This window comes from Aspergillus fischeri, genomic scaffold (assembly GCF_000149645.3).
Source record: "Aspergillus fischeri NRRL 181 1099437636265 genomic scaffold, whole genome shotgun sequence".
Lineage (NCBI taxonomy): Eukaryota > Fungi > Ascomycota > Eurotiomycetes > Eurotiales > Aspergillaceae > Aspergillus > Aspergillus fischeri.
In genome coordinates this window covers 1,682,321-1,705,136 of record NW_001509761.1, presented here as the reverse complement: position 1 = coordinate 1,705,136, position 22,816 = coordinate 1,682,321, and the positions used below count along the sequence as shown (strand labels likewise).

The 22,816-nt window shown below is 49.2% G+C and overlaps 9 protein-coding genes and 2 non-coding genes across 11 annotated transcripts; 9 read left to right on the top strand and 2 right to left on the bottom strand.

Annotated features, from left to right (window-relative positions):
- Positions 1–268: 268 nt before the first annotated feature.
- NFIA_006400 (SPRY domain-containing protein) lies at positions 269–2,125 on the bottom strand (the record flags this gene model as incomplete). Its single annotated transcript, XM_001259170.1, has 1 exon — positions 269–2,125. One exon carries the CDS (start codon positions 2,123–2,125, stop codon positions 269–271), a length of 1,857 nt encoding a protein of 618 aa, XP_001259171.1.
- Positions 2,126–3,191: 1,066 nt separating this feature from the next.
- Positions 3,192–4,802, top strand: NFIA_006390 (snoRNA-binding rRNA-processing protein ENP1; the record flags this gene model as incomplete). The annotated part of the gene is made up of 3 exons (XM_001259169.1): positions 3,192–3,572; positions 3,631–3,872; positions 3,929–4,802. 3 exons carry the CDS (start codon positions 3,192–3,194, stop codon positions 4,800–4,802), a joined length of 1,497 nt encoding a protein of 498 aa, XP_001259170.1.
- A 2,125-nt stretch (positions 4,803–6,927) lies between these two features.
- Positions 6,928–8,290, top strand: hacA (transcription factor HAC1; the record flags this gene model as incomplete). Its single annotated transcript, XM_001259168.1, has 2 exons — positions 6,928–7,136; positions 7,195–8,290. The coding sequence occupies 2 exons, from the start codon at positions 6,928–6,930 to the stop codon at positions 8,288–8,290; spliced, it is 1,305 nt and encodes a 434-aa protein (XP_001259169.1).
- Positions 8,291–8,761: 471 nt separating this feature from the next.
- NFIA_006370 (putative SNF7 family protein Fti1/Did2) lies at positions 8,762–9,490 on the top strand (the record flags this gene model as incomplete). Its single annotated transcript, XM_001259167.1, has 2 exons — positions 8,762–8,806; positions 8,906–9,490. 2 exons carry the CDS (start codon positions 8,762–8,764, stop codon positions 9,488–9,490), a joined length of 630 nt encoding a protein of 209 aa, XP_001259168.1.
- Positions 9,491–11,182: 1,692 nt separating this feature from the next.
- NFIA_006360 (uncharacterized protein) lies at positions 11,183–12,544 on the top strand (the record flags this gene model as incomplete). The annotated part of the gene is made up of 1 exon (XM_001259166.1): positions 11,183–12,544. One exon carries the CDS (start codon positions 11,183–11,185, stop codon positions 12,542–12,544), a length of 1,362 nt encoding a protein of 453 aa, XP_001259167.1.
- A 456-nt stretch (positions 12,545–13,000) lies between these two features.
- On the top strand, positions 13,001–13,072 carry NFIA_006350. The gene has a single exon. It is a non-coding gene; the product is annotated as a tRNA-Arg (tRNA).
- A 181-nt stretch (positions 13,073–13,253) lies between these two features.
- NFIA_006340 lies at positions 13,254–13,326 on the top strand. The gene has a single exon. It is a non-coding gene; the product is annotated as a tRNA-Lys (tRNA).
- A 654-nt stretch (positions 13,327–13,980) lies between these two features.
- Positions 13,981–16,386, top strand: NFIA_006330 (uncharacterized protein; the record flags this gene model as incomplete). Its single annotated transcript, XM_001259165.1, has 7 exons — positions 13,981–14,498; positions 14,561–15,085; positions 15,217–15,289; positions 15,360–15,436; positions 15,492–15,562; positions 15,622–16,279; positions 16,344–16,386. The coding sequence occupies 7 exons, from the start codon at positions 13,981–13,983 to the stop codon at positions 16,384–16,386; spliced, it is 1,965 nt and encodes a 654-aa protein (XP_001259166.1).
- Positions 16,387–16,615: 229 nt separating this feature from the next.
- NFIA_006320 (3-oxoacid CoA-transferase) lies at positions 16,616–18,725 on the top strand (the record flags this gene model as incomplete). The annotated part of the gene is made up of 9 exons (XM_001259164.1): positions 16,616–16,907; positions 16,962–17,246; positions 17,320–17,506; positions 17,565–17,866; positions 17,916–17,995; positions 18,049–18,080; positions 18,132–18,249; positions 18,307–18,528; positions 18,591–18,725. 9 exons carry the CDS (start codon positions 16,616–16,618, stop codon positions 18,723–18,725), a joined length of 1,653 nt encoding a protein of 550 aa, XP_001259165.1.
- Positions 18,726–19,051: 326 nt separating this feature from the next.
- On the bottom strand, positions 19,052–19,999 carry NFIA_006310 (uncharacterized protein; the record flags this gene model as incomplete). Its single annotated transcript, XM_001259163.1, has 2 exons — positions 19,052–19,744; positions 19,841–19,999. 2 exons carry the CDS (start codon positions 19,997–19,999, stop codon positions 19,052–19,054), a joined length of 852 nt encoding a protein of 283 aa, XP_001259164.1.
- A 1,090-nt stretch (positions 20,000–21,089) lies between these two features.
- NFIA_006300 (putative MFS transporter) lies at positions 21,090–22,757 on the top strand (the record flags this gene model as incomplete). The annotated part of the gene is made up of 9 exons (XM_001259162.1): positions 21,090–21,200; positions 21,280–21,373; positions 21,448–21,533; positions 21,585–21,704; positions 21,821–21,940; positions 21,998–22,094; positions 22,165–22,434; positions 22,496–22,580; positions 22,679–22,757. The coding sequence occupies 9 exons, from the start codon at positions 21,090–21,092 to the stop codon at positions 22,755–22,757; spliced, it is 1,062 nt and encodes a 353-aa protein (XP_001259163.1).
- Between the last annotated feature and the right edge of the window lie 59 nt (positions 22,758–22,816).

The following is a 22,816-nucleotide window of genomic DNA, read 5'->3' as shown; positions in this document are numbered from 1 at the left end:
GGAGCATGTAATATACATCATATTTGAACACCTTAAAACTCAAGGCAGAGATTGTAAACAGTATCAGCTGTACCTGCTCCGGCAATGCATTGTGGAAGTCTTCTGAGTTTCCACTCGTGCACATAGCGGCCTTGCTTCGTCCTTCGTCCGAAAAGGCATGCTTTGCTATTTCAGAGATCTCCAGACGGACTGAATCCGAAATGGCGGGAGACAGATATGGCTCGGAACAAGCGAGTCCCAGCCCGATCATGAGGAGAGGGCCTCGAAGTCATGACATCTCGACATCCTCTGTCGGGACTGTGTTCTCTAAAGGAGCTGAGGGTGTCGCAGGGTTGGGAGAACCCTCCTGGCCCACACTAAGAGTATCCTCGGTCGTCAAATGGCCTGCACCCGCGTTGGTGACGCCAGCTTCCAGTCCGTTGGAAATATTTTCGGTGTCAGCCAATTCCGCCGCGCCAGGGACTGAATCCAACCGAGGATCAAACGCTGCCCCGACTCCGCCCTTCAGAACTTCGGAGCCCCCAACAGCACCGGCGCCAGCACTGTCAACTTCCGCATTGCCAACAACATCACCGTCAACACCGCCCCATATGAGCATTGCTTCGACCTCATCAACAATATCGGCCACGACGTCTTCGGCAATCTGCTCATTGAAGCGTTCGCCAATGCCCCTGACAGGTTCGCCATTCCCTGCGTGAGACGGTGGCCCAACCCACCATGGTCCTTCAAAGCGACATTCCACGGCACCGCCGCCATAGCAGCTGACAGCGGGGTAGTAGCCAATCATTCCGTCATCGGCGTTCTCTCGCTCACCAATGCCCAAGTTATTGGTTCCATTTGCAAGTCGGCTGGCCGGTGGAAGGAACGCATATAATTCTTTGAATGGAGTACCCATCTTCTCCCCGTTTTTGAAGATTGTGATGCTCGAACCTGGCAGCGTTCGTAGCGAAGGGTCTTCGCTGTTGAACGGCGATGGTGGACCAAATGTGGGTGTCTCCTTGAGGTTGAACGCATAATCGCGTAGATGTTTTGTGGAAAATACGTTTGACTGCTGCCAGCAGAAATCGGACTTATAGTGGAAGGGAATGCGATCCCGAATAAAATTTGTCGATGTGTGAGCCTCTGATGTCGGCGAAGTCCCATCTCCGTCGACAGCAGGGTCATATGTCCCCTCGACTACTTTCTTGTGGAGGGACAGTGGTGGAAGCGTGATGAGCATGCCGATAACATCCCCTTCGCGAATTGACTCGCCTTTCGGGAAAAAGTACTCGCAGCGCATTCTATTGACCACCTCGCCGTTTACATCACGGATTCCGTATCCGTAGCAGTCAACACCCACGTTCGCATCGAGATCAGCCTCCCGTCGTGCAAATCCAAGACGGACGTGGCCCTTTGGCGTGCCTTGAGAAGATTCGTTAGCCGAGATAGATTGCGAATTATTAGGAATCCCGTTGATCACGCGCGCCTCGTAATAATATGCGCCCTCGCGAGCACATACATTAGCACGCGCAGTATGCCATGCGCTGCTGGCTGTTACCGCGCGCGCATCCTCACTGAAAAAAATCGCCGCGGGCGAATCCTCAAAACTGAACCGGGCATGATAAGGGGGAACGTCGGTCTGCCGGTACTTGATGTGCGGAAAGCCTGGATCGGCTATAGCATAGCTATAACGAAAGCCATTCTTATTTGTGAGTTTGTCAACAACCTCATAGAAGTCCCAGCTCTGGCCGAGCACGTCTGATGTTTTGCGGTTCACAAAACTCAGTTGACGAGGCTGCGGCGGTAATAGGTCCGAAGCTCTGGGTTCGGCAAGTAATAGGGGTCTGAGAATGCTGATATCGGAGCTCGGAAGCGCGGAGTTCGGGGCAACCGCTGCTTTCTTCTTAGGCGGGATGGATTCCTGGTCGAGACCCTTGGCCTCTCTTTTCTTCCGGCTATCGCGTTTGTTGCGTTTCGATCTTGCGCCATCAGCTTGTACCGATGCATTGCTGGGAGGGGCAGGCGAGGATCGTGCGTTGTGGCCTGTGGCTGTACCACTAAAGAAAGGTGCGGTCCCTGGAGGTAAAGTCGGAGAATTGATGTTGGACGAAGGGCCAGACGACCCCACCGGCTGTATAGACGCCATGCGGACGTCAATAATGGTTCACGAGTAAATTGTAACCTGATTATTGGCAACAACAGGCGCACTGTGCGCGGCTCAAGTCAAATAACGCGACTCAATGCATTATCCGTTTGTCTAACTGCGGGCTGCGCGGGACAAGCAGCTGACGCGAGGACCTTGTTGCGTGGGAGAAAAGAAGAGTTGAAAATATGGCTTGAAGAGACAGCCTATATTTTACGCCCCGCAGTCGGTTGGAATCCAGGAGAATGTGATCACGTTCACGTAGAACTTAGGTAGGAAACTATAAGAGAACATCCGCGCGTTAGACTACTGATAGGCTGCAACGCAAAGGGAAATACTGAATCTCGGCGGACCTTGCAAAGATAAATATCTCCAAGGAGTGTAAGAGCAATTCAAGCCAATGAAAATCTCCTCTCACAGCTCTGCTTCCAATCCTTAATGGATTCAAGATCCTGATGTAATCTCCGATTCCGCTGGCAAGGTGTGATAGAACGAGTCTCCAACAACTTAACGTGCGAAGGACGGACCTGAAGCTAATGATAAAGGGTAAATAAACCGTCTCAGTATGATAGTCTTGATTGAGTAATATAGGTCCTTGTCACCAAGAAGATATGAACCCATCCCTTTAGTATTCAACAAGGGCGAGATTGGAGAGCAGAGGTCTGGAGATATGATGTGAAAGCGGTCAACATAAAAACTCCGGCAAAAATCATAGTGCCCAAAGCCATTACTTCAACCTTTGCTTCTGTGGAGCGGGGCACAGGGCGGTGGCATAATTGATTATTTACGTGAAGTATTTTCAGGCGGTAAGCTCCAATCCTCTCAATGTAACTGGGAGATTTCTCCAACTGTTCTGGCAGAAAAAGTCCCTAAGTCACATGATCTTGAAATTTACACACGCATTGATGTGAGAGGAAAAAAAAAAAAAAAAATAATAAGAGTTCTAGACGTCACTTTCAGCTTCACTATAATTCCCTCTTCGCTTGGGTACGAGGTAATTTAGTCTGCTCTTAATGCCCTAGGAGCAACAACTGATATTCCTTTGGATATCCAAAAGTGAAAGCCCACCATGCCCAAAGTAACATCTTCTCGAGCTGCAGCAGCAGCAGCCCGCAGGCACAATCCTCTGGCCGAGGATATCATAACCTCGGGCCATCTACGAACCCAATCCAGCAAGAAGAGCAAGCGTCAAGGGCGGCAAGATGAGGATGGTGAAGATGGCGAGCGGTACATTGACGCGAAGATGACGAGAAAGATCTTACAGATTGGGCAAGAACTGGCGGAAGAAGATGCCGCCGAGCACGAAGCTGCAATGGGTGCAGCGAATATGGCAACTAATTCAGCCTTTGATTTTGAGTCGAGATTTGAAGATGATGAAGCTTTATCCGACGATGACGAGAAGTTTCGCGAAGACCAATGGGGTGATGAAGAAGAGGAGATCGAGGAAGTGGTAGGTGGTCTCCGCTCAAAGAAATATAACTTTCGTTCGTTTAATAATTTCGCCTTAGGAGGTCGATCCAAATGACCTTGATATGTTTAACAAATTTATCCCGGGTGGCGACGAAGATCCTATATTCAATCCTCGAGGAACCGATACAGGTCGGAGCACAAACCTGGCCGATCTCATATTGGAGAAGATCGCAGAGCATGAAGCGAAGCAGTCCGGTAATGGTGGACCCATGATTCAAGGTGGAGGATTACCCGAAGATGCCGTTCAGATACCCGCAAAAGCTGTTGAAGTCTACGAAAAGTGAGTATATTCGTCTCATCCATTCGCATGGTCATTGTGCTGATGGTCTCTACCAGAGTCGGCATGATACTGTCTCGCTACAAGTCAGGGCCTCTTCCCAAGCCATTCAAGGTTCTCCCCTCTGTCCCCAATTGGCCAACTCTCCTCTCTATCACTCGCCCCGAGTCGTGGACAGCGAACGCTGTTTATGCCGGGACTAGGATTTTCATCTCATCGAAGCCAGCCGTTGCACAGGAGTTCATATCGACAGTGCTCCTTGACCGCGTTCGAGAGGAGATTCACGAAACAAAGAAATTAAATGTTCACACCTACAACGCTCTGAAGAAAGCGCTGTACAAGCCAGCTTGCTTTTTCAAAGGTCTGCTGTTCCCGCTGGTATCAAGTGGTACTTGCACCCTACGGGAGGCGCACATCGTCTCTTCTGTCATCGCACGTGTATCTATCCCAGTATTGCACTCTGCGGCTGCTCTACTTCGCATGTGCGACCTCGCGGCAGAACAGTCTCTCAGATCTCTCGAAAGCACGGGTGCAGTCAATGTCTTCATCCGTGTGTTCCTCGAGAAGAAGTACGCGCTTCCATATAAGGTGATTGACGCTCTCGTTTTTCATTTTCTACGCTTCCGCGCTTGCGACAATGCCGAGGACTCGATGATGACCGACGGACCGTCTGGGGCTGCTACGAAAGCATATAAACTTCCTGTTCTTTGGCACCAGTCATTATTGGTCTTTGCCCAACGTTACCGCAACGATATCACTGAAGATCAGCGTGAAGCTCTCCTTGACCTGTTGTTAGTTCGGGGGCACAAGGATATCGGCCCCGAGGTCAGACGGGAACTGTTGGCAGGTAGAGGACGCGGCGTGGTTGTACCCGACCCAGAAAAGCAGGGCGCTCTCGACGCTGGCGATGACACGATGGATGTCACGTTTTAGGCAAAGGCATTGACTCAGTTGAACTGTCTTGCCGTGTTTTCTGTTCATGAATTTTCTGTGACTGCGATGGGCGTTCGGGGTGTTCAGAAAAAATGATTCTTTTGCATATATTCCCGGGGCGCTTGGAAATCTTATCATCAATGCTACCATCGCTCTTTTTGTCTAGAGGGTAGTACTGATAAAGGGTAACAAGAAATTTTTTCACTACTGTCAATATGATCCGCGTAGGTAATAGAATATGCATTCAGGTAGTGGCTTCGCCATCACCTGTCTCATCACGTTGAGGAATTCACAATGGTATGCCCCATGATGCAGCCCATTAGCCATCATACAAAGTACTATTCCTCCTGCTTATCTTGTCCCCTTAATATTCTCATGATTGATTGACGAACAAAACGTCGGTATTCCCTGGAATTTTCATGGCAGCGAGCGTATTAACAGCCCTTGGCACATGAGAGTGGCCACCTGAATATTTAACAGTACTAATTTCAATCAGTTCTGTAACAATGCATTCATAGCAAACTTGCCATGTACCGGAATGGCTAATAAGGCTGAGACTGCGATACTAATACACTGAGGTTAATATCCTCAGACATTGTACATGCCGTTGATGATATCCCAGCATGCAGCATGTTGTACTTTGAGCATTGGGCTCCTGGACTCCCTTGTCGCCCGCAGCATATTTCTTTAGCATAATCAAGTACCAATTCTGTTGAATGCATCAACATCATTCATTTCAGTCTCAAGGGTGGAAGAGTATCCTGGAATAACGACTACCTTGAATGTCCTTTACTCAGAGTCCAGATGGGAAGAGACTTTATTTACGGAGTACGGAGTTGTGGACTTTCTTGCAATTCCAAGGCCTCATGAAGCAGAATAAGACAACATTAAAGCACTTAGACAGACGGGATACATAGGTAATCCTCTGGATATACTCCGTAGAATAGCGGAGAACAATTCTCTTTCCAACGTTCGGAGTGAGTTCGGAGCGCCTACGTTGCAGACACATGGATATGTGGTAGTACCATGTGGTATCCACCTGCAGTACGGAGTAACTCCATACATCTATCTGGTTCTCTACAGTTCAGTTCTCCTTATGTAGTCTGCCTAGACTAGAGAGTGTCATTGGAATATGGGAAATTGTTCTCCGCGAATGAAGTGGGACACTTTGTGACTCAACAATACGAGCCCTGATATTAATAGCAGTGCTCCAGAGGTGCCAGACTACTGATCAGGAATGGCTACGGAGTACCTCAATCTCTCTGACGCGCCGTAATCCACAGTGGGGTCGCCACCAATCTACGGAGTACCATTAACTCCCTCACTTACCTGGGTAATTGCGACACATTTATGAGGAGTATTTGACTATCGAGCGTTCAAGCATTGATAAAATAGTCTCGTGCTGGTTGGCAATCATCTAAGAAATTCCTAGTACTAATTCAATTAGTCTTTGTGGAATGTCTACCCGAGGGGTACGTTAAGTACTCCGTATGTACTTCGTACAGTATACAGAGGAAAGTGCACGATTCCGGACCCGCAGGATTTCTAACTGTGGTGTTTCAGATGGGACGTTTGACTCTGAACGGAGGCTTAGAGGGGCTGCATTTCCAGGGACAGCGACAGTGGGCCAGATTTGGTTCACTGTTACGCCGTACATTGCCCGCATTACAGTTCCAATACGGTCATTCTTGGCGTGTGCTCCCCGCCGGTGAGCCCTCGAGGTGTGGGATTCGCGTAATTTATGAAACATTACCGTAGTTATGCTGACGGAGGCAGCTCCGCCCCCTTGCTGACAGAACTGACCACGCTGGCCTTTTAAAAGAGTCACCTTTCCCCGTCACATCCCACCACCTCAACCAACTTCTGAACACTTGTCCTTTTGTTTCCTCTGGTCGTCATCCACATTACCATATCCCACCACATTGGCAGACCTCCGGTGCCTGGCTCCGGGTTTGACCGTTATGCCAACGTGGCTTTTTTCTTTCGTAAACCGGGCAAGTGGACGTCATCATCAGGCTCCTATCCCATACAAGGCGTGTTCTCTGCATCATCTTCCTGAGATACTCGCAGAGAGCTGCAAATACCTGTGATCTTGTCTACCAGATCGACCCATCACGCTTACAAAATGGAAGACAACTTCGCTTCAGTTGTAGAGTCCTTGTCTGGTACACCAGCACCGGCTATCCCGCTACTCACAGTCTCGCCTGCGGATACATCGTTGAATACGCCAGAGACCAAAGTGCAGGAGACAAAAACAGAGGAGAAGAAGCCACCTAAGAAACGGAAGTCATGGGGACAGGAGCTACCCATTCCAAAGACCAACTTGCCTCCAAGGTATGTTCTATTGCGTCCGACGAAATCAGCTGGGTCAGCTGGCTTACACTTCATAAAGAAAACGGGCCAAGACAGAAGATGAAAAGGAACAGCGTCGCATCGAGCGCGTTCTCCGAAACCGTGCGGCGGCACAGACGTCTCGCGAGCGCAAGAGACTTGAAATGGAGAAGTTGGAGAACGAGAAGATTCAGATGGAACAGCAAAATCAATTCCTTCTCCAGCGTCTGTCACAGATGGAAGCTGAGAACAATCGATTGAGCCAACAACTCGCCCAGTTGACTGCCGAGGTTCGAGGCTCTCGTAACAGCACTCCGAAGCCCGGTTCTCCTGCCACAGCATCTCCAACTCTCACACCTACCTTGTTCAAGCAAGAGGGTGATGAGCTTCCTCTTGAACGAATTCCATTTCCCACTCCCTCAATCACTGATTACTCGCCAACCCTAAAGCCTTCCAGTCTGGCTGAGTCCTCCGACGTGACACAACATCCTGCAGCGGTGTTGTGCGACCTGCAGTGTCAGTTGGCGGACTCGAAGGACCTGGAAGTGCCCTCCCGCTCTTTGACCTCGGCTCTGGCGTGGAACATGACGCTGCAAATGACATTGCAGCTCCTCTTTCTGACGATGACTTCCACCGCCTATTCAACGGTGATTCATCCACTGAGCCAGATTCTTCGGTCATTGAAGACGGGTTCTCCTTTGACATTCTCGACTCAGGAGATCTATCAGCATTTCCATTTGATTCTATGGTTAATTTCGACTCCGAGCCTGTCGCCCTCGAAGGCATCGAGCCGGCCCACCATCTTCCGAATGAGACTTCTTACCAGACTTCTAGCTTGCAACCCAGCCTTGGCGCGTCCACTTCGCGATGCGACGGGCAGGGCATTGCAGCTGGCTGTTAGTGAGAATGTCTCTCGGGGAACTTGGTCCGCCGGTGATGACGCGGGCCGACTGCACTGGGAGTCGTTGTTGACCTTGGCTTGGGCGATAGATCGCTTTGAGCGAACGAGAGGTCAAAGACGAATTCTCTTCGCGAAATTAGAGCGAGGTGCGCGGCGTGATACTTTGGGCAACCGCCACAGGAGTCCACGGAGTTCATGGAGTTCAAAGCGATTGAGCGAGACGTTGACGTCTCTGCTGATGGGTAAGGACCGATGAATTTTGGGCTGTAATATAGTGTATCTTTTCAATCGAGAGCAACTGGCAACTGAGATGCTGGTCGTTTCGCTGTTTCTCAAATTGATTCTCTTTTCCAAGTCGTTGTGTCGATCACGCTTCGTAGCAAGACATATTTATTATTTTCTGTAGCGTGTACTTTGTTTGTTAGGAATAGTGGCCACTTGATGTCTTCGTCAAGTTATTGGGAGGATCTTTTAGATTATCAACTACTTCGGAGATCGGGATGACGTTGCCGCGCCGCTTTGATAGTCCCACGGATTAACGCTATCCCCACGTCTCTCCTAATCGAGAACGTGAAGTCAGGACTGCATTGTTGCCTCCCGCCTTTCCGCCCTCCAACGAATCTGTCCATTCAGCTTCAACTTCTGTCACTTTCGCACTCTGGATACTTGTTAGCGATTTCGTATATCCTAATTCTAACGAGTTAACCTGTCATTGCACCCAGGCAAAATGGTTCGCAAGGATCCTATCTTCGAAGCCCGCACCAATGTCAAGGTGAGCTGGAATCTCCACCTGCGCGGAGCACTCTTACGTGCTGCGCTCTCAACTGTTGGAAAATAAACACCATATATCTGACGAATTCCTCCACTGCAGTTGCACTCGAACCGGCTTAAAAAGGAAGCTGCTCGCGCGGAGGCAACATTCAAGTCAGAAAAGGCAAAGGCGGACAAGGCTATGAAGAATCGCGAGTTTCAAATTGCCCGTATCCACGCGGCCTCTGCTGTACGAGAGAAACGACGACAAGTAACCCTCAGAGCCGAGGCTGCGCGGGCGGACGTCATTATAAATGAACTCAAAGCCGCTCAGAGCACTCGCGATACATCCCGAACCCTCGCTCTGGCATCAAGAGGCCTGGATGCGGCGTCGAAAAGTGTCAATCTCGAAACCTTGGTGTCTCATGCAAATAACTTCTTAGCGCGATCGGAAGATTTCAAAATCGCTAGTAGTGCGATAGAGGATGTCGCTCAAGGTGTCTCTATGCAAGAGTATGGTGCCGAGGGCGAGGCCGAAGTTGATCGTCTCATGGAACAGCTTGCAGACGAGGCGGGTGTGGACATGCGATTGGCGTTGGATGCTGATGCAGCACCCAAGGAAGATGTCAAAGAGCAGAAGCAGGCCGATTCGGAGCTGGAGGACGGCTTGGGAGCGAGACTACGTGCTCTCAGAGCTGCAAGCTGAAAGAAATGCTTGTCTCCCTTTTGTTACCTTTCAGCGCACCGTTAACAGCTGGCTGATTGCTTTATATGTTACAAGCGACGACCGAATGTTGCCGTCCGCGTGTAGCATCTATCAGACTCGATTTGCCCTGTTTCCTTCCGATGGATATTGACGAAGTTATGCCCCCCTAGTTTTTGATTATCCGTCATTCTCGCTCCCTGTATAAGTCCTCTTGCATCCGCTATCACGGCCTCATGTTCCGGCTTCTTCCAAGAACCATCTTGTTCGGCGTAGGCTTCGGTGATACTGAATATTGGTTTTTGATTCCCGCTATTATTTTTCTTCTTATGTCGTCGCCAAACTCTAGCTTCGCATCTTATTCTGCCTGTACTTTGTTTTCCGTAATGTATCCCGGAATACAAGCGGTCGCATAGAATCAAGATGACTTTAACTCTCCTTATTGATCAAGGGCGTTCAAGGACGTTGGCTGACCTGAAAATAACACTAGCACGCTCGAAGCCCGTGCCTCTTGTTGTACAGCTAGCACTCAATCACTGTCCAGCTTTAGGATTTCCTTTCTGCATTAGGGCTAAGGCGAGTAGCCCAAGGGTGCCGATGCGCTAGGGCACTAGATAGATACTGTATACTTGCATCGAAATGAAAGTGGCGCTCATTGCCATTCAAAAGACTTGTATTGCCACGATCCAACCTGCGTCTGCGTCTCTCTATGTGGAAAGTACTGAGCAAGTATTTCGACCAAAAGAAAGGGAAAAGTACTCCAGTGTCACCAGAACATCAACTAAAATTATGGAGTCATTGCTGTCTGCCAGAGTCCGCATGAGCGCATTGTTTGGCACATGGTACCTTTCTAGGTATTTTCTGCCTTAGTATGTGGTACCAAGTATATCCGTAAGCCGTGAGGTAAGAGATTATCCATTTTTTAATTCTCCTTAAACGAGATAACTTGGCCAAGCAGCCACTGAGACTCTGAGTCGCTTAAGAGAGCCCTTGGTGACTTTGTCGAAATTCTCCCAATGAGAAGCGAGTGAGCGGGTGTGTCTAGGCCCTTTCTAGGTCCCTTTTCTTAGCGATACAACCCTGCTAAAATTTCTAGGACCTATTTGATCCCTAGCGCAGGGCTTAGATAGAGTACGGTTACCTCCTAGACTCTCTCACTAATGATATACCTGGTTAGACTGCTTGGTGGTACCTATCTGGTCCAGACACCATCACAACTCACAAGTCCACTTCCTCATTTTCTCAGACCTTTCCCTTGTCTAGTTTCAAGAAAACTCACTAGCCGGCCACTCGCTGACTGGTCGAACGAGGCCAAAATGAGCTAACTGTACACCGTGACCAGCCCGGTCTTTTCATCTTGTCCCCTATCTTGAAGTCCGTCCAATTACCACGCCAGGAAGGTATGCTAGTTTTGACCATGGCCACCCACAGAGGCATAGACCGAGCGGTTTATGCCACAAAAAGCTCGGAACTCCGTGAGTCAGTAGACACAGACCCCTTAGCAAAAGGCGAGAGCCTCAATCCGCCATTGTTTAGGCAGTGCCCATCTCTGGCGCAATGTGTTTTCACCTTAAAAAAAACATCAGAAGGGTGGCTTTTCCTTGATCAGATTTTCTATCCTTCCGTTTGACAATTTTTCTGAGTCTCGTTCCCTCGTTTGACCCTCTGGGAGCCCAGTCCCCAAGTACAGTCGAGATGATGGTACCTTCACACTCTTTTCTACTTGCATTTCTGTCACTCATTTTGCTTCAAACTTCTTGCGCCTTCGCTGCCCCGTGGATAGTCACCAAAGTGTACGAGCAAGATGTCTACACCGAGGATTACATCTACAGGACCACAACAAGGACTCGCATTGATGAAATCACGCCGACAGCATCACCGATGCCTGCTGCCCTTTCAACAACAACTTTTGTAACAAGCGACAGTTATGACGATGCTGTCACAGTTGTTCAAGTGCTGTATCCATCTGGTGCAGGGATCGAGTCGACCTACAAGTACTACAATTACCAAGACTCCAATATCATCACGCAGTACTATGTGGACATGGTACTCACAGCGCCAACATCCTGCTCTTCGCAGTGGACAGTGACCACTGCGGTTCCGGTCTATGTTCCCAACGCTATTGAAGACGCTTTGCTTGCGACGTCCATGTCAACGAGCTACTCCGTGGACGATAGCCAACCCTTTCAACCAACCACATACACCAGGGCTCTTGCATTCATTGATCCTACACAAGTGCCCGTATCGAGTCTGAGCAGGCTCAGTAACTCCTACCAGCACACCATGTACCGAGAGTACGGGTGCTATGACAGCAGCACCGATAGCGGTAGCAGCTACTCGTACTATGATGGTAGTGACGGCGGCAGCTGGCTCTACGACCGTTATTACTACGGGGGTATCTCTCCCCTTGGTATTCTGCTTGTCTGCCTTCTGGGATGGTTCGGAGTATGGCTCATCATCGGCCTCATCGAGAGTTGGTTTCAGTTTCGACGCTTGATGAGGGGTTGGCAGGCTCGCCGAGGATTCCCGATTTCGTGGTGCATGCTCGCTCCTATTGTCTCCTGTTTGCTCCTTCTGTTCTGCCGCAAAGGCTTTCAAGCTCGTACTTTCGAGGAGGCGCAGGTGCTTCAAGAGAAATGGCAGCAAATGGGATTCTGGAGGAAAGTCGGCCTGTGGCTTCGGTGGGGTTTCGGATTCAGTTATCCACCTATGCTGGGTCCCGCTCCAGTCAAGGTTGGAAGGCCCTCCAAGCGACCTGTTGCTGCCACCGCTCCTCTCCTTGGCGTATCCCCGCCACGTAGTGTCATGTCAGATGTCCATTCCGATTCGGGAAGCAATCGCGGAGACAGTGCTGCCCCTGGTCCAGCAATGGCCTATATTCCAACGCCAGGCCAGACGCTGCAAGTTCCACCTTCAATACCGCCAAACAGACAAGTCCGACAACAGCAGGCCCCCATTCAGCCCATACCTGAAGTTCCTTCAACGACTAGCGGCACTCTTCCCGCTGATCCTAGCACACATGCAACAGAAACGTCTAGTGAGCCGCGGACTTCATAGTTTGATATGTGTGACATGCTGTATTTTCTAGACGGGGAGTGAACAACGAATGTTCTGCTATCTGACGATCATGTCTTGCGAGCTAGACACATGACCTCTGGATAAAAGTCACTCTCACCTTCCCTTGCTGACATCCAAAATATCAAAGTCCCCTGTCAGGCTGCGACGGTCATTAGGACGTTACGTACAACGATATGTAATATATAATAATAAAAGAAGATACTTGGGAGCGTTGAGAAATACGTCCTTTCCGGATTAGAAAACGAGGGGAGTGAGAAGTATTACATTATTATTATTATTATTTCACAGGTGACCCATAAAGAGAAAGGCTGGAAATCGTTTATGTACATCCTGTTGAGCGTCGATAGATGAGTTCTGGCTGTACCTAGGTAGGCACGCTGTTAAACTTGGGTAGATTTCCCAATGATAGGAAGCCTTTGCCACATCCAATCACAGGGCCGGCTGGCCTAATGGTAAGGCGCTTGACTTCGGATCAAGAGATTGCAGGTTCGATCCCTGCGTCGGTCACATTTTTTTACTTCCTGGACGCGTCAACATAACTCATAGTGGTCGACCGTGTACAGTCAATAAAACAGCGACAAGATGAGAAGTTATTCATGGAATGTATAAATCTGGAAATGGCTGTTAAGCCACGAATGGGCTTTTTCTTCTCCATAAGACAAAGTATTCCTGGTCGACATATAGCGAAGCCGGGCTAGCTCAATCGGTAGAGCGTGAGACTCTTAATCTCAAGGTTGCGGGTTCGACCCCCGCGTTCGGCTTTTTTTTCGTTAGGTCATGGCCTCTTTTTGCGCTCTTTTTACCTGTATTGCTTTCAAGAAGGAATAGCACCTTCCTCTTTGTTTACCGCAAGTATTAATTAAGTTTGCACTACATTGCTGGCCTCCCCGGCGTGGCTGACCTGAATGGGGCTTGTGTGGACGCCAAAATCCCAGGCAACGGTAGACTACATAACTCCCTAATGGCAATTATGATGGGTGACTACTTTCGACAATAACAACAACTCACTGCAACTCACTGCATCCTATATCCTAGGACACGCGCTGTTTGTGACGGTGGACGAGCAATTGGAACCACCTTGACAGACTGCTCCATCGCTTGGTAAATAAGCCTATGGAATTTGGGAATTTGCTTGAAATGGTCTGAAACAAAGAATCGTGCCTCAGGAGGTAAGACAATGGACGGCACAGCCGATCCACCACAGTCGAACAGAACGCCGCATGGACGACAGGCTGCATGTTTGAATTGCCGAAGAAGCAAAATACGATGCAAGCGCAGCCGCGAGGGTACCTGCTGTGACAGATGCAAACAAGCAAATCTGGAATGTATCGTACCCAATCACCATCTTGGTAGACAAAAGGGTGTCAAGAAGTCAGAGTCACCGGACCCTATCCCTATTTCTATTACAATCATACATGCTTACATCCGCTTGTAGCAAACGCAAAGGACTGGACAAAGCGTTACACCAAATAGAGGAGGCGATTCAGCGCCCCAAGACTGATGCAGCAGGATCTGATGCTGCTCGGAAACTTATCTCAGACCTGCAAGATCTCCTTAGCAGGACACAAGGGCATTCTGCGCGGAGTGAGGTCGAGGAGACATCAGATGACCCTGACCGGTCACGGACGAGCTCTCCGCAAGGAGCCACTGCTGAGGACAATCTAGCCTTGGATGACGCGGAGAATCCATTGCAACTTCTCGCCAGAGCCTCTGACCTCCAGTTTTCGCCAGTTGAATGCCGTGACGCACCCATATTGTCCACTTCGTCTGTATCACAATCGTCTCTCAGACCGCATAGTACCCCCAACGAGGACTTGCCAATTGCCAGACATTTTTTCGTCCCAGTCAAGGCGAAGCTAGACCTCGGCCCGGACATGGACCCTATAGAACTGGGCCTGACTACTTTGCATGAGGCGGAATTACTTTTCTCTTTGTAAGTCAACCTATTAGACCCAAGATGTAATCTTGTCGGTGAACTCACAAATTCGACAATAGCTTCTACGAGAATTTGGCCCACACGAGGTGGGGTCTGGATCCGACTGTGCATACTGTGTCATTCGTGCGTTCGCAGTCTGCCTTTCTTTTCACTTCAATGCTGGCTGCAGCTGCTCGGTTTGACCCTTCTACAGCCGCCTTATCCAAAAGACTAACGAGGCACTGTACATCACTGGCTTATAAGGTCATTGCTCAGCGTTATCGATCAGTGGAAATTGTTTTGGCCTTCATGGTAAATGTTCCATGGATGGCCCCAGGGAGCAGTTCTGGCGATGATGACACATGCTCCTATATTGCAATGGCTTTGACTGTTGCGTTGGACCTTTCTCTCAACAAGATAGTGACGCCCTCAACTGGTTTTGATAGTACTCTCCAGAACAGGCTTGCGAAGGCTGACTGCATTGATGCAAAGAGAGCCTTACACATGGATGGATTCGAAGCTGTTGATCCGGCTTCGGAATGGGGCCGAAGATTGTTACGTAGACGCGAGAGGACTTGGATCGCGTTATTTGTCCTCGAGCGTGGGTAGGTGCTGAAGCTCATAGTCGAAGATATGCATACGGCGAGTTTGGCTAATCCATATATTGCAGTGTCTGTTTGGCCCGCGGACGAAGCTATACAGTTCCCCCAACTGCTCTCATCGAAAATTGTGACAGATGGCATATCTCTGATATTGCCGATTCTCGGGATGGGCCGATGAACTCCATGGCTGTTCTCCGGAGGAATCTAGTAAGACAACTCCTCGAAACGTCTTCGCATGCTTGGTTGCTTGCAGACAGCTAACATCATTCCACGGCAGGATGAACTCTTGAGAAAAGTAAAGTCGCGTTGCGACAGTTGCCGACTTGGGGACATCGGATCAGAAGCTGCTCAGTCGTACGGTCACTCCTCTCGACTTTATGGTTCTCGAAGAAGGCTCACTGACCTCTAGGATCAAGAAACTTATTGAAGACTTCTATGATCAATGGTATGCGGCTTGGGCTCTTGAGATTGGTGGACCCTGTAAGTTTATTTACAAAGCTTCATCACGAAGCAATTCCTTGCTAATATAACACGGAAAGCCCGCTGCCTTCCACCGTATGTTGAGATACTGGTAACACACACGCAACTGTCTACATATGGTGGCGTGATCAATCATCCCACAGCACCACTCGAAGTCAAGCGGTTTTTCCGCGCTGCTGGCCTCTCTTCTGCATTGAATGTCATGCGGGCAGCCATTCAAGGAGAATCGCGGCTAAAGACCATGCCCAACAATACAGTGATCATGATCGCCTTCGCCGCATGTTCTGCCCTTAGCCTCAGTGTGACGCCAGCGGACAGCAGGTCCATCTTGGCACCGAGTGTGCGACATCTGATTGAGGAAACGGCTGATGTCCTCGAACGGATTGGCGCCATCCCAGCTCACAGAGAAGGTGCATCTGTCTTGTATGGACGACTGCTACGAGAGCTTGTTAGACGTGCTCATGTGGGTTTTGTTTCCCAGAAACATATCGAATCAGCCCCGGTAGAGTCCTTACAGCCCTCCTCTACATTGAGCGATTACTGCCCCATACCTTCACTGACACAACCACCAATGAATCCCTCTACGCTATGGCCAGAGACGCTACAATTCTCCGCGATGTCTGACCACCAAATCATCGATGCAGTAAACAGGGCTGACTCGGCATTCGGCATGAATATTCCTGACGTCCCACTGGATGATCTGATGAATTGGGATTGGTTCGACTTTGCCAATGCAGCCGACCTGGGTTTCAACCAATAACACCAACACTGCAATCCACAGCAATACCTTAGGTACCGATTATCCTTTGCGCTGCAAAATATGAGTTGAGCGTGATTGTGAAGCGGTGGGTCTCGGCTTCCTGTCGGTGCCCAGAAGTAGCTCCGATTGCCGAACGGAGCGTCACTTTTCCATTTCCATGAGAGATGCCATAGTGCTCTCTCGATGTAGAGAACGTTTATTAGAAGATCTCAATCCAGATTCACCCAGTATACATGAGTCACGGCCCTGTTTTTCTATCCTAGGTGGCATACTTCTCTTATTGCTGACAAGGAATGGCGACTTTGCGGGGTTCAGCAATCGTATCTCCAACGCGGAGAACATATACTGTTACCCGTCCATGGTTACAGTTAGGGACATGTTATAAAGCGTGTGCGCGACCTGTTCTTCCAACAACAAACATTCGCCATGTGCGATATTCAACTGTTACTCCGCAGCAACAGACACATGCACCCAAGATCGAGCGTGGCGCTTCAAAACTATTCAGAGATGCAGATGAGGCTGTCAGTGACCTCAAGAGCGGATCTACAATCCTGAGCTCCGGATTTGGCCTTTGCGGTGTCGCAGGTAAATATCTTCCCACAAGAAGAAGCGTTCAACAGACAAATTGACATTACTCAGATACACTCCTATCGGCGATCAATCGTAGAGGAGTTGAAGATCTGCATTCCCTGACAGCCGTTTCAAACAACGCTGGCGCTCCTGGAAGAGGAGGACTTTCTACACTTACTCAAGCCGGACAAGTAGATCGGTTGATCCTATCCTATCTAGGGAACAACAAGGCTTTGGAGAAGAAGTATTTGACTGGGAAGATCGCTATTGAGCTATGTCCCCAAGGAACATTAGCCGAGCGATTACGTGCCGGAGGAGCTGGGATTCCGGCATTCTTCACTCCCACGGGAGCGCGTAAGTTTTCCTCAGTCGAAAGTCTTCATTCAATACATTGCATCTACAGTTCTGACTCTGCCTTATTTCGCAGACACGTTACTCCAAGCGGGAGAAATACCCGTCCGGCTAGATGAGTCTGGAAAAGTATTGGAGCGTGGCACCCCACGAGAGACGAGGATATTCAATGGCAAAACTTATTTGATGGAGACAGCCCTCACTGGTGATGTGGCTATACTTCGTGCCTGGAAAGCAGATGAGGCAGGAAACTGTGTTTTCAGGTAAGTCTGTTACTGCTCATGCATCAGTCAACTTGCTGAACAATGGAACTTCCTCCAGGTATACAACGAAGGCATTTGGTCCGGTCATGGCGAAAGCTGCCACTCTTACTATAGTGGAGGCGGAAAACATCGTTCCGGTCGGTTCCATTGACCCTAACGATGTCGACCTGCCGGGCATCTTTGTGGATCGAGTTGTTCCTGCTACGGCAGAGAAGCATATCGAAATCAAGAAATTACGGACTCCCGAAAATGAGGATGCGAGTAAGACCTCAAGCGACCCTGCCATGGTTCAGAGAAACCGCATTGCCCGGAGAGCAGCGAAAGAACTAAAGCAAGGATATTACGTTAATCTGGGTGTTGGTAAGTACGCTAGTCTTCTCGAGCCCCTCAAGCGCTGACACTCGTTCAGGAATTCCCACACTGGCTCCGTCATTCTTACCAGAAGGCATGAAAGTTTGGGTGCAGTCAGAAAATGGTATTTTGGGCATGGTGAGGTAGCCTTCGAAATTGGCCAAACAATATCAACTAATGGTTATGACTAGGGACCGTATCCCACTGAAGACGAAGTTGACCCGTAAGTTCTGTCCATTGGACATGGTGTATGCGTGAATTGACCAGCTTGCAGGGACATCATCAATGCTGGCAAAGAGACGGTCACCCTCATGCCAGGCGCAGCTACTTTCGATAGCACTGAATCGTTCGGCATGATTCGGGGCGGACATGTTGATGTGTCCATCCTTGGGGTGAGTGAAGAAGAGTATGCTTGTGAACAGATAGAGTGCAGGGCTAATGAGAAGCAGGCCCTGCAAGTGAGCGCCAATGGCGACCTAGCGAACTACATGATCCCCGGAAAGGTCTTCAAGGGAATGGGAGGAGCTATGGACTTGATCTCTAATCCAGACCAAACCAAGATCGTTGTCGCTACCAGTCATACAGCCAAGGATGGATCTCCCAAGGTCGTTGCGGAATGTAGCCTGCCTTTGACAGGCGCAAACTGCGTCAGTACAATCATCACGGAACTCGTAAGTCTATTGACCCGTATGCAACCTCAGACTCTATAGCCCGACTGACCGTGGCTGTTTAGTGTGTTTTCCAGGTTAATCGAAGCAAAGGGGAGCTTCTGCTGACGGAGCTCGCTCCAGGGGTAGAAGTTGAGGAAGTCCGAAGCAAGACAGGGGCGAACTTTGCTGTTGCAGAGCAATTAGAGATCATGGAATGAAATCGCTCAATCCCGAGATTGGGAATCGCACATGATCAATGCTGGCTGCCATGTAAGTAACACTTCGTGTAGACATCATGTATAGAATCTGAATCCAACCATTTTCTGGAATTTTGAAAAGGAAGCGGATGTTAGCACCATTTCCATCCTCCAGTAAGACTTGACAGGGTGACGTGCTTTGCACGGGATACACAAGGTCGATTCCGAGGAATTGAGCTGCTCCCTTTGTATATTGTCAATGCGAGGGAAGATGTCTCTATATACATATATACACCAAGGGTCATCCGAGTCTATCCACAACAACACCATTGTCACAGGGCATCTAATCACAACCTAGAAGTCCTGAGCGGCGCAAAATTTGATCCCGCGCCCTCGCTGATCGATTGAACAATATCATCCACGCTGGCCAGTATCCATGTATTACCCTCGTCACTTGCCAGCCACCGGGCACCTTGCTCAGTTTCAACATCATCAACCCACGATCCATCTTCGATTGCCTTTCGCAGACCAAACACATGCGATGTCACTTGCGGTCCCACACCAGACTGCGCACGCAAGCATGAAATCGCGACAATAGACGTCACAATGCGGCCAGCATTCGCGCTGGTAGTCCGCCCAGCGGGATCCGACAATAGGGCACCGTAATGGCTGTTCAAAATGTGAACGGGAAGATCAGGATGCGAATCCGCCAACTTGTTGACCAGTTTGGTTTCAAAGGGCCGGTAGATGGAGTCCCACAAGGCTCGGCCGCGCCTACCAATCTCATTGATATTCCGGGGGTCTGGGGCTCGAGTCGGAGTACGTGATAGTCTTTTGCTGACGGATTCGGGCAAGCTCGCTTTGAAAGCATTGAGGCAGTTGATCGTCCGCGGGATGCCGTTGAAACTGATGCATTTCAGCCCCACCTCGCGCATCAGCTCTGCTGTGGCTACGCTTTCGTCCTCTGTTTGGGCCGACGCAACCAATTGAAACAAGACCGCGAGGGAGTCAGGAGAATTCATGGTCATCGTGGCGGCTGTCTGTTGGTTGAAAATAACAGGATAAGTCAAAGCCATCTCAGGACAATTCATTCGCTGGGGAATTCATAAGGAGTGTGTGAGGAAGGGTTAACGAACCGACAAAGCCAGCCATGACGGTGAGGAAACATTGTTTGCTAGAGCGCTCTGTTGAATTTTCTGGTAGACGGAGCGTATATTGCGAGGGGCAGGGACAGTATTTGGCCGCGCATTCGGGGCGTTGATCAGAGCCTTGAGGCTGCTGGATAGTTTTGACATAACCTCTCAATTTCTTCAATCAGCGCCAATTGAGTAGCGTAGCTTGCACAATTGAAGAGAATTGAAGATCTTGGTCTTATGAGCGAGACATGCCATGATCTTGAATCGGCCATCTACCGGATCAAGCTGTTGATGATCCATGCCTCGGCGCCAAAACTGGACTCCGGGCGGTGTCGGTTGAGTCCGGCAATGCCAGCGGAAATAATACGTACGGAGTAATTACATGAGGTAATTTACCAGACTATAATCACGTGATCATCACAGAGCGAATCAGTATTCCCAAGACCCCAACGCCAAGCTTTTGAGCCCAAAACCAAGCAACCCAGGATTGTCTTGGGCCTGGGGAAGAAAATGCGGGGATACAAACAGACATGACAAAATCACTTTGTACATTCGGTATTTTCTCATCGGTTGCAGAAATGATGGCCGAAATTGGGGTGTTCCTCACGTCTTTCTGCCGATCTTCAATCGATATTAAACTCGAACCCCCTGCTATGATATACTATTCTGATGATCTCGCTTGCTTTCATTCTCATGCTCTCTCTACATTTTGCCCGTACATCTAGCCATGGATACAATGAAGCCTAGCCATGAGACATTGGAAGATGTTAAACATAAGTCACTAGATAACATGTCTTTTGATAGTGCCTACCAACAAAAGCTAACTCGGAGCATTCTTTTCAAGCTGGACACGAGGTAGGTCCGCATCCGACGTCTATGGCCAATAAATATCTAAATATCCTCCGATAGGATTCTTCCTGTTCTGGCTCTTCTTTTTCTATGCTCATTCCTTGACAGGTAAGGAAACAGAAAAGCTTCTTCATTTAGTACCAGACTGAAGATTGATCCAAACGCTTCTTTCAGGACAAACGTGGGAAACGCAAAGATTCTTGGTCTCCAAAATGATCTAAACATCACTGGTCATCAGTATGACATAGGCCTTACGGTCTTCTATCTCACATATATTTGCAGGTGAGAGTCAATGGCTGAAAGCTTCTGACTATGTTGCTGAGCGCGTGCCGATAGCGAGCTTCCGAGCAATCTGATAATCAAGAAGGCGTCACCTAAGATCTGGCTACCTACTCTCACAATGGTCTGGGGAATTATCACCATGTGCCTGGGCTTTGTGCGTAATTTTGCTGGCTTCGTTGCTGTCCGTGCCATACTCGGTGTAGCAGAGGGAGGACTGTTGCCTGGCATGGTATGTGAGGCTTATCCCGGATCCTTCTCTCTGATACCGGCTGGCTGTGTTCCAATGAGCGAGACTAAGACTCCGTCAGGTACTCTACCTGTCTTTCTTCTATAAACGTTCCGATTTAGCCCTTCGCATCGGCCTATTCTATACGGCGGCATCATTATCGGGGGCTTTTGGAGGTAAAACTTAACCTCCTTCCGTGTAATTCTTTCAGGGTGATTGCTGATGCAAAGTACTTCATTCTTGATAATAGGGCTTCTGGCTCGCGGATTGGCCGCCATTGGACCACGAGGTGGTCTTGAAGGATGGCGTTGGATTATGATCATTGAGGGTCTATTGGTAAGTCAACTCTTCGAGCAGAATATCTGTGCTATTTCTGATACCTTCCAGACTTTCGCATGCGGCGCTCTCAGTTACCTCTGTCTTCCCAACAGCATAGAAACGGCAGCTTTCTTGACAGTCGAGGAACGACAGTTCGCCCGTGAGAGAATGCGACTGGATAATCCATCTGTTCCAGAAGGGTATGTCGATGTTTTTACCAATCTTTAACCCAGAAGCCGCATGTCCTACTACTATCGAGTTTCAAATTTCGATCCCTGCTGATATCACCCAACAGATCTATTGAGGCTGAACATGAGGCCTTCAGGTGGTCGGAGGTTGTCCGAGGTGTACTGGACTTGAAAATGTGGCTGTCAGCAACAGCGTACTTCGCTATCTTGTCTGGGTTATACTCTTTTGGTCTTTTTGTCAGTCGACTCTTGACTGCCACCAAACAGATATCTTTGCTCACGACAGGAAAATAGCTACCTACCATCATTAAGGAAAGCGGCTTTGCGGACGATGCGAACAAGGTGCAGCTTTGGACTGTTATTCCGTACGCTGTCGCAGCTGTAATCACAGGTGAGCTCTTTGATCATCAATCAATCCAAGTTATACTCAGTCGCTGACCGCATGCCTTCCTCTTCTCCAGTCATTGTGGCTCTCATCTCAGACCAGTTGCAGCTTCGTGGTGTAATCATGCTCTTTATCCTCCCGATTGCGATTGCTGGTTACGGAGCAATTGCCAACATCGAGTCCGCCAAAGTCAAGTATGGGATGACCTTCCTCATGGCAACGGGCATGTACAGCAGTGTCCCGTGTATCCTGGTTTGGAATTCCAACAACTCCGCGGGGCATTACAAAAGGGCCACTACGTCGGCAATGCAGTTGGCAATTGCAAATTGTGGAGGGTTTGTAGCTAGTGAGACTTCGTTCCTCTTACTTGCTAAAGTTCCCAGACTGACATGCGTGTTTTCTACCAGCATTCAACTATCCCGACAAGGATAAGCCAGATTACCATCGAGGCCACACGATAGTTCTCGGCCTGCTTATATTCGCATGGGTTATGTAAGTGCAACAGCTCTGTCTATATCTATTTAGAGCCGTCCAACTGATGTTGTATTCAGGATCCTTTTGAATGTCTTATACTGCGCTAAAATCAATAGAGACAAGGCACAGGGCAAATATGCACAGTATACAGGATGTAACGATGATAGGGATCCACAATTCAAGATGGTCCTGTGAAGGAAGTTTATGCCTGCATGCTGCATTCAGTGAAGGCGAGTCTTTCAATCGCAGCTGAT